The sequence below is a fragment of the Scyliorhinus canicula genome, chromosome 2 (assembly GCF_902713615.1).
Source record: "Scyliorhinus canicula chromosome 2, sScyCan1.1, whole genome shotgun sequence".
Lineage (NCBI taxonomy): Eukaryota > Metazoa > Chordata > Chondrichthyes > Carcharhiniformes > Scyliorhinidae > Scyliorhinus > Scyliorhinus canicula.
The window spans coordinates 48,491,982-48,502,633 of NC_052147.1; the positions used below are offsets into that span (position 1 = coordinate 48,491,982).

The 10,652-nt window shown below is 41.0% G+C and overlaps 1 protein-coding gene across 4 annotated transcripts in view; it reads left to right on the forward strand.

Annotated features, from left to right (window-relative positions):
• Nucleotides 1-10,164, forward strand: part of klc1a (kinesin light chain 1a) — a 149,142-nt gene extending 138,978 nt beyond the window's left edge. For all 4 annotated transcript variants that reach the window (XM_038777684.1, XM_038777675.1, XM_038777721.1 and 1 more), the window contains one exon: nucleotides 8,004-10,164. In XM_038777684.1, the coding sequence (XP_038633612.1) occupies nucleotides 8,004-8,093 (90 nt within the window). In that variant the 3' untranslated portion in view covers nucleotides 8,094-10,164. The remainder of the gene's footprint in view (nucleotides 1-8,003) is intronic.
• Nucleotides 10,165-10,652: the final 488 nt, after the last annotated feature.

A 10,652-nucleotide genomic window follows, 5' to 3' on the forward strand; every position in this document is an offset into this window, starting at 1 on the left:
TGTTCTAAGCACACCTTGCTCCAATAAGCTACCTATCACCTTTTCTATTTCTACCTCTGCTTCTAGGGGAAATCTATATTGTTTTTGTGGTCTGGGGTCAGGTCCGGTAACGTGAATTTGTCCAGCCATTCTGCCACAGTCATGCCGGTGACTGGCAAATGCTGTCCTGTGTTTATTCAGTACTGCCTTAACTTGTCTGTCCGTGTTTAGTGTAGTCGGGTCAAATGAGTATTCTCCTACTGCACTAATCCTGTTAGCGTACTCTCCTACTGTGAGAGTAGCGGGTGCTCTGTCCGATCTTGCCATTCGCCAAACACATTGGTTCACTGGGTCGAACGACAGGCTATGGGCATTCATAAAGTCTATCCCTAGGATGTGTTCTGCTGTCCGGGGAAGATTTACTAAAACAACGGGGTGTTTGGTGGAAATGTTCCCTAGCTGGATTGCTACGGGTGCTGTAATGTGTCCCTGCTGCGAGTGTCCGGTGAACCCGCTAAGTGTGATGGTGGAGGTGGTCGGCCACGTGTCTGTGTGTGCCGTGGTGGTGGAGTTAATTGTGGTGCGGGAGCCTCCTGTGTCCCAAAGTAACTCTATGGGCTTCCCTCTTAACTTTGCCGTGACTACCGGTCTTCCTGATGGATCCCATAGTGTGTCACAGACCCAAGTGGGGGAGCCCGAACACCGTCAGTCCGTTCCGTCCACATTGGTCTGTCCTGACTGGATCCCTATACTATGGATCGGTTTTGTTTTATTCCGATTCAGAGTGCCTGTCTGCTGGCCTCTCTGTGATCTCTGGGGTCCATTACATTCTTTTGCCCAATGCCCTAACTGTCCACAGTTGTAGCATTCCTGCGACTTCTGTGGAGGGCTGCTCTTTCCCTCATTCACCCATGCGGGTTTTTGGTGCTCTCTCACTGCCTGTATGTCTGCTGCAGCCTGAGCTTCTTCTGGGGATTGAACTCTACTCTTGCCCTGAACTGATTGCTCCCAAGCGCGGGACAATCTTTTCAGGACCCACTTCTCATTATGGGCTTCCTCTGAGGGGTCATAGCTGTTGCAAGCGCTCTGTCCTGCTTCTGTTGCATGTGAAATTATGGTGCGCGTCCATTTAACCATGTTTTCACGGTTCAAATGGGCTCTATTTAAATCGCCAAATACTGCATTAAAATGGATCCACAGCCTTCCGGCGAATGCTGTGGGGTGCTCGGATTTCTTCTGCCGGCACTTATTAAGTCCTTCTACGGGGTCACCTCGATTATACCCTATGGCATCTAAAATGGAGGTGTGCATTTCCTCTAGGGTTCCTCCGCCAACATTCTGTGGGTCGGGGAGGGCTGCTACAACCGATTGGTCCAAACTCAGAACTGTGAGTTTGACCTGCTCTCTCTCGTCCAGGCCGTACATGGTAGCCTGCTGTTTTACCTTAGCGAAAAACTGGTGGGGGTCTGCGGTGGGGAGAAACGGAGTGATCTTCTCACACGCGTCCCTTAGTTGGGTTACAGTTAAGGGGGTGGTGTAAGTTATATCGGGTGCGCCGTCTATGGTCGCCTTTCTCTGGGTGGTGACTGGGTTCATTGGAATGATAAGGAGCTGATCTGTAGGGGGTTGGGGTGCTTGCCTTTTCTGCTGCGCTGCTGGCGCACATGTTCCCTGAACATAACGCTGCGCTGTCTCACTTAACTCTTTCCAGTCTGGGGCATTCTCCTCATCTAACTGGGTTCCAAAGGTGCTTTGAAACCCATTTTGCACCGAAAGCAGCGATTGCAGCTCTGCAATCTGTTTCCTGCATTTCGCGTGATCTACTGTACTTTGCCTTTGTTCTGTGGTTGCAGCATGGAGTGCTCTCAAAGCTGCTTTAAGGTCAGAGCATTGCCTCTGCAAAGCCTCTACCTGCTTCTCTGATTCTTCTCTTATCAGGACGGCACGTTGCACATCCTGATAGGCCTTTTCGTACTGGGTCTGGGAACTGCTGAGATGGGCTAGACAAGACTGATGTGCCCTCTTGGCATCATCCACCTCTCTACCTTTCTCTGCCAACTTCCCTCTTAGATCCATATTTTCCTTTTCGATGTCCCTGACATCCACTTTACTCATTCTATTCCTTTCCTCTAATTCTGCCCGGAGCGTCTGAACGACCTCCTCTGTGCCTCGCAATTGTGCCAAACAGGACACAATCGCCATCGGCTTATGTGCTTTACTCATGTTCTTTTTGTGAATTTGAGAGAGGTTCTCCCACCAAGTATGTCCTATACTTCCGGGACCTGTCTCCTCATTCAAACAAAACTCTTTCCAAAGGGGCCATCCCTTTCCTTGCAGATATTTGCGGAGTTCCAGCTCCCACATGGGACACTGACCTACCCTGCTACTGCTGCTGGTCGCTGCGACCACAAACCGTTCTGGGTTCATGAGGCGTTCCATTGCCTGCATGGCCATTTTCTCTGACTCACTTTTAAATTTAGGAACAGGGGGTGTTGAGGTTATGTCTCACGAAACGGGTAAGGCTTACGCTATGTTCCGTTCACAAAACTACCGAAAGTTTGTCGCAACAAAAATGCTTTCAGGTTTTCCTTACAACCCTGTTAGTACGCATGCACTAAACACACTTCCGAATTACGCTTATTGCTTTGAACACCTTGAATATTTGTGATTTATTTCCGTTTTCTTTACCAGATTTCCAATTCAAATTTCAGGGTCCTCGACGGAGTGGGGGTGCCACTTATAACCGTGTCCCGTCAGGAAGTCGCCACTAAATGTTGCACGTTTTGCTATGAGTGTAAAACGCGTTTATTGGGGTGTATTAACTTGCCTGTGTTAAAGGCCGTGTGCTTAACACCACTAGGCTCTGTCTTATGTATTTTTCAGCTCAGGAGTCGCCAGTTGCCATATAGACAACTCACATATATTCCAAGGTCAAGTTCAAAGTAATAAAACGATACACCGATTAGTAAGTTCCAAACGATCAATATTTATTATACAATTATAATAAATACGCATGCACACACTAAGGGACTAAGCTATGACTAGACTAAGCAAACAGAATACTTAACTACACAGGAACAGGCAAGGTCAGGGAGCGAGGCCTTCGTCCCGGTCTTGGGCTGCAACCTTCAGAAAGCGTGCTGGTCACTGGGGGTCTAGCGGGCTTAGTTCGCGTAGCGAGCGTCGTACTGGCACTTACGGTTCGGCGGCTGGTGCTCAACGGCTGGAGTCAGGATACAGCTTCAAGTTCTTGGTCAGGGCCGGAGCACGAAACAACAGACAGGACCATGTGTGGGGGTCTATATTTATAGGGGTCCCCAATGTCCTTCCCTCTTCTTGGGCGGGCTTTACCTCTAGGTATCGATTGGATAGCTTCCAATCGATATCTTTTGAATTCCTCCAATGTAAGGGTCTTTCTCGATGGTGGGGGCGGTTTCTATAGTGGATACTTCTGGTGCCGCTCTGTCTGGACATCCACTTAAAGTATCTTATTCAAACCCAAATGTTGCCATTGTGTGTGCCTAGATCTGGACTGCCTCATTAGTATGTAGAACGTTCTGCCATTATCACCTTTGGTTGGAGATCTTCCACCTGGCCAGAAACTGGTTTTGCTGCTTGCAAAATGCTAATGAGTGTGTGCAGACTGTTTGCCTTGGCTAAACTGTTTTTCCCTACAGTCTTAGCGATTCTCCATTTTGTTTGGTTCAGTGTCCATTTTAGGTGGCTACAGTGGCTACAACGGGCAACTAGGGAATAGAGCAGGGGGTGTAGGGGCAGCTAGGGAATAGAGCAGGGGGAGTAGGGGCAGCTAGGGAATAGAGAAGGGGGAGTAGGGGGTATTGTTCTGTCGGCTGTTTTTGGTTTTCTTTTTCTCTTGTGTGTCAGCCCGTGCGGTTGTTTAAGAGATGTTAAACTGTGAAAATTACAAATAGAACAGTACAGCACAGAACAGGCCCTTCGGCCCTCGATGTTGTGCCGAGCAATGATCACCCTACTCAAACCCACGTATCCACCCTATACCCGTAACCCAACAACCCCCCGCGTAACCTTACTTTTTAGGACGCTATGGGCAATTTAGCATGGCCAATCCACCTAACCCGCACATCTTTGGACTGTGGGAGGAAATCGGAGCACCCGGAGGAAACCCACGCACACACGGGGAGGATGTGCAGACTCCACACAGGCAGTGACCCAGCCGGGAATCGAACCTGGGACCCTGGAGCTGTGAAGCATTTATGCTAGCTACCGTGCTGCCCCTACGTGCTTCAGTAAAATATTTTCTTTAAAAAAAAGAAACAAATCTTTTTTTAGTGACTTAATTCCTTTCTCCTCCCATTTCCAAAAATTTCCATCCCACTTCCCTGGCTCAAATCTATGGTTTCCCCCGAATCAGCATTTCCCTTGACCCTGCCCCCAACCCGAAGTGCTGGCGAAACTGCCTCCAAATTCTCAACAAAGTCATTACTCCTGAACTCAGAGTATCTCCCCGGGGCCATCGGGAGTGGCACTGTTGCTAGCGCCTTCAATCCCGACCCCCTACACAAACTCTCCTACATTCTGACCCATTGGGAGTCAACCCCTCTGAACCTTGTGATTCTTTAAAGCCTTCCCACCACCTACAAGGCATCCCTACAAGTCCTGTAGTTTTATATTATCCTGGATGAATGCTGCTCAAAGTCGCACGCAAGAAGCTGACACAATCCAAGACAAATATTGGTGCCCAACGCACCACCTTAAATATTCATTCCTTCTACTGCTGGCACACCCTGCCTGTAGTATATGCAGTCAGTAAGATGCTCTGCAGCAACTAGAAGCTTCTTTGACAGCATCTATCACAGTCACGATCTCTACGTTTAGAATTACAAAGGCAGCAGTGACATGGGAACAAGTATCCTGCCAAGTTGCATACCATCCTGACTTGGAAAGTATTGTAGCTGGATCAAAATCCTGGAATGCTTACATATCAACAGTGAAATGTATCAACACCATGTAGATTTCAGTAGTTGAAGCAGATGGATCAGCACCCTCTTTAAGGACAATTGGGGGTGGGCAATAAACGCTGGCCTTACCAGCGAGGCACATGTGTGAATAATAAAAACAAGGGAATTGGTAGGAGTTTTATATGCAGCAGATTATTAGAATGTGGAATACCTGGGTAGCCCTGCTGCCTCACGGCGCCGAGGACCCGGGTTCAATTACAGTCCCGAGTCACTACCTGTGGGAAATTTGCACATTCTCCCTGTGTCTGCATGGGACTTAACTCCACAACCCAAAGATGTGCAGACTAGGTGGATTGACAATGCTAAATTGCCCCTTAATTAGAAAAAAAAATGTGGAATACCTTACCAAAAATGCTAATAAAAGCAGAATTCATAATTGCTTTTATAAAGGAAGTGAATAAACATTTGAGAAATCTGGTTTACATTTAAAAAATGCATTCATTCACAGAATATGAGCGTCTCGGACTAGGCTAGCATTTATTGCCCATCCCTAATTACCCTTGAGAAGATAGTGATGAGCAGCATTGGACCGCTGCAGCCCATGTAGCGTAGGTACAAACAGCTGTTAGGAAGGGAGTTCCAAGGTTTTGACCCAGTGACACTGGCAGAACGACGGCATAATTTCAAGTCAGGATATTGTGTATGGCTTGCATTCATTCATCTGCAGGCCTTGTCCTTGAAGGTGCTATCGAAGGAATCTTGGAGAGTTACATGTATGGGATGGAGACTAGGGTGGAATTTAGTGCATTGTGCGAAGAAGTATAAAATCCTTTGATTCTGTGGATGGCAATCAGGATGAGACATGTTTGACTTTCTTTATAGCCTAGCCAGGGACACTGAAGACTGTTGTGCCCAATTGTTGCCATGCTTTCCTAACCAGCAATTCATATGCCACATTGTGTACAAGTAATTTCTAAAATGAATGCCTGAGCATGCATTGAAAAGTTTTATCAAAATGACATAAAGCTGCAACAGAATTAGTAGGTGAGATAAGCTAGTTAGATCTGTACTCCTGACTCTGGTAAATTGCTGAAAAAGGGCTTTGCCTAACATTAATCTACAGAATCCAAGATAATTCTTGCTAACTTTAATTTGTTAAAATGCTTTGCTTTCATTATTAGAGAATTTATAATTAGTTTTTAATTGCCTAAAATGTCATTGAATGCTTATTTTAAATGTTTTTTAAATAATGCTTTTTCAGGTTAAGTTAAAAAGATCCAGTTAAAGGAAAGATAATTGTTCTGAAAGAATGGTGCCTAATTCAGGATATCAAATTTGTGACCCTTTGATTCTTTGAATATTGGCGTGGCTGACAAGGCCAGCTATTATTGCCCATCCACTGAAAAAGTGGCAGTGAGCCTTCTTAATTCTCTTACATGACTGACTGGCTTGCTGAGCCATTGAGAGTCAACCACATTGGTATGTGATTGGAGTCATGTGTAGACCAGGATAAGGATGAAAGGTTTCCTCCCCTAAAAGGTATGATAAATCAGTCAGTTTTATGTTGATACTGCCTTTTTTATTTTCATATTTATAAATTAAATTCAAATTCTCAAATTGCAGTGGTAGAATTTGAACTCCCTTTGGATTATTTGTCCAGGCTTCTGGACTATTAGTCTGATAATGTAACAACTACACTCCTGTAACATTGTCAAACCTGATGCACAAAATGACTACATACATTTTTGCGTGCTAAAATGTATTGCGATTCAAATATGATGTTCGGATTGCTCCAGCATAAACAATGTACTGTTGTCTTGTTTCTTATAGTAAAATGGTAGAAATGATTAAAGTATAATTGTACATAATATTTCAGAAATTAAGTATTTAATGGTGATAACTTGGAAAGGCTATTGAACATGGTTGTATAAGGAAACTGAATTAAAATGAACAGTTGAGAATAATTCACATTCCACATGGTCTGGATCATATCGCTTCACTTAAAAGAAATAATGGCCATTTACTATGAAGTAAAATTATGAACATTTAGGTAACTTAATATTTTTATTTTATACTGTTAATGTACTTCAATTAAGTTAATGTACTTCCAGTAATGGACCATTAAGTTCCCACAAATACAAATGATGGACGTTTTGTTCCGATGTGAGCTTGATTTGTGTCCTTCCACATTAATAATTAACACTTTACTGATACTTAATTTAAAGCTTTTCTATTGTCATTAACGTACAATAAAGTATGAACTAATCTGAGAAATATGAAACAAATCAATCTTAAATTGCTTTATTCTCTTCTGTAATTTCAAAACGTTGTATTAGGATCAATAGTTTTTGCTATGGCATGTAACGTATGGCTCCAATGTTGGGACAACAAAACAGGATTGAAATGAGCTCTCTCCAGAACTGGGACGATAGTATTAGATTGGATCAGTTGAGGTATGGTTGGGATTGTTAGTTTCTTCAAGGCAGATTTTTACTCCGTTTCTCACCACTTGCCCTATTCCAGATGCAATTAGCATTTTGTTTTTTAAAAATGTTACTGTCACAATTTTTTTGTGACCTTTGATCTGCTATGTGAGTGGATATTCCATGGGTCACTAAGCAATTAGTATTGTTAGGTTACACTATGTGCTTAGATAAAGTTTTGTGTAATTGTCGGTATCCTCCGTGATGAAATGTTTAATTGCACAATCTGTTTTTATAATTTTACAGTTTTATCCTTAAACATTTGCTTTTGCTCTCAGTTTTTATTAACTAGCTTTAACACATTTGTAGTCTATTTTCATTACTGTCTTTTTCTGACAGATGTAATTTAATTTAATAATTGTTAAAAGTGGCTAGAAACACTATTGTAGGAAAATCCGTACAAATATTGTTAAAATAGGTTTCATGGTGTTACGCAACATTGCAAATGTTCTTTCATGGCACCAGCTTTAAGCATTTTAAAATAATGAATTTAATTTTTATTCAACAAAATAAGACTACAATAAACCGATGAATATTACAGTTTTAATGTTAGACAAAACCTTATTTGTGATTTTTTTTTTTTCTTTTTTACAAACTGCAGGAACGAAATAATTGTCTGACAGAATCCAGAAGCCTGAGTGTCAGCCATAATGACCTGACACACTGTGGATCAAAAATTAGCATAAACTAGAAGCTCCAGCTAGAAGAAACGAGAGATCCTCATTGCTACAATTTCTTAGCACTTCTTTTCAAAACTGAGGTCTTACAATATTACCCTGTACAAATAACTCACAGTAAGCTTCCAATATTGTATCAGAACACATATTGTCTCTTCCTATATTGTGAATTCTTTATATTTCATATATACAATATGTGAGATAACTTCAATGCCATTAGCATCAAGGAAAATTTGCTTTGAAGAACAAAATAGAAAATGCCACAGCTGAGCTGGTATTAGATATGTGGGTAGAAATTACTTTTCAGAATATTTAGAATTGAGTTGATTGTACAGCTGAGTTTATCCTTATTTTAAAATAAGGTCTCATGTAAACCACTTTTATTAGCTATATTCAAGGAAGGCCACTTTACCTTTTGGCATCTCATGTGGCTTACATAAGTCAGATGTCCAAATATTTGTCATTACATAATTTAGTAGCCCAGTATATGAAATATTGTATTAGTGAAGTTAACAAATCATTAATAAACCAATATCCAAAAGAGAATTATTTGAGGTCACTGCACGACCTCTCCATTCTCCGATAATACCTGGTTGACTATACTATGAACTTGCACTATATGATCCCTAGAATCAAATCAAAACAATGCTGCTAACGTGTGGAGGTCATTTTTATTACAAAATTGCTTTTTATGATACCTCAATAGGCTGTCCGACATAATGTTACAAAACCAATAATTGAATGACAAAGCATACCAAACTTCTGGTTAGTAATAAGATTCAGATTGGGAATTGCAGAACAGTTGTGCTCGAAAGCTACTTGGACAAAGAAAATAAATAGCATACAATTGAATTAAACTGGACCGTATACAGTTTGAGTTAAAATGGCTTGCTATTAAAAGAACAAAACATGATACATATTTGAAATTACTGATGTATGTACAGGCATGTAAATTCAGTGATAGTCAGTGAGACTGCAGGAATTGATTACACAACCATATTTTTAAATTTGCAAATGGAGGGTCTTTGTAGATAACTTCACCCATCATGGCCTCATTATCTTGCACTTGTGTACATATTTAGCCTGTCTCATGTGTAATCATTTTGTGTTCTTTTTAGGCAGTACCTGGAGTACTACTAGTCTACTTACAAAGTGGTTTAATAGTGTGTTTTGTCAGTTTTTACTTTTATATTTGTGTATTAACAGAAAATGTATTTGCACATATTAAAAATGATAAAATGTAGGATTGCAATTGAAGATTTAAATCACGACAGTTTAAAAAAATTCAAATAGCCACAGTAGTCAATAGGTATGTAGATTCTCAATGCCGTTAAAAGGTTTACATGTGGTTCTATAAGCACTTGTGAATTTTTAATATAACAGACTACAGCTAAAGATGTCATAAGCTGAATTCTGACCACATTAGTTACTAGATTATGTGCAATATAGCAAAACAATGTGGAAGAGATGTCGGTTAAGGCTACTAAAATTAAAACCAGTTGTAACTGCATACGTATATTAGAAAGCTGCAGATTTACACATTTATTTATCGCAGCTTCTAATCCAGAAATTAAATTAGTGCCACCTCAAGTTAATATAGTAAAATTGGATTCAACATGACTGCTGTGATCTTAATACAAGAGCAATTTTAATACCGTTATTTCTGCAGGTAGTGATTTTATTTTTTGTGTCAGAAGAGAGATTGTTTAATAAGCTTAGCTGATGAGTGTGGATGGATCCAGTTAACAGATGTTTAGTTGTGAAATGCACTTTCACTAGGAATAGCTCTATAGCCATGACATTGCATGTAATGTTTTAAATCGCCTGGAAAAGTTCAAAGTGCTACCAGTAAGCAACTATATAGTTCAGATATGAATATAGTGTATTATTGTCATGATTTTTCTTAGGACTGAAGAGTTGTGCATTGGTATGTTGGGTATATTTGACCTATTTTACAATATTTATGTTCAAAATGTATGAAATTTACATTTTTTTGTGAAATAACTAGGAAGAAATAAAAGCAATTTAAAAAAATCCTTAAATAAACTGTATGTATAAGCTTGCTGAAAGCAAAATGTCAAAAAATGGTAAGTCACCTTATTTGAACTTTCAATTGTGCTATTTATTACAACCTGGTATTCTAATTAATCTGTATTTAGCCTTCAGACTTTATTATATCATCTATTTAAACCATATTCTGTCACTTCTTTTATATCTTTTTGTAATTTCCCTTGCATTCATTTCTCAGTTATTTTTTAAAAATAATGTTATTAGCTGCATTTTAGAATTAGAATGATAGAATTTACAGTGCAGAAGGAGGCCATTCGGCCCATCGAGTCTGCACCGGCTCTTGGAAAGAGCACCCTACCCAAGGTCAACACCTCCACCCTATCCCCATAACCCAGTAACCCCACCCAACACTAAGGGCAATTTTGGACACTAAGGGCAATTTTGGACACTAAGGGCAATTTATCATGGCCAATCCACCTAACCTGCACATCTTTGGACTGTGGGAGGAAACCGGAGCACCCGGAGGAAACCCACGCACACACGGGGAGGATGTGCAGACTCCG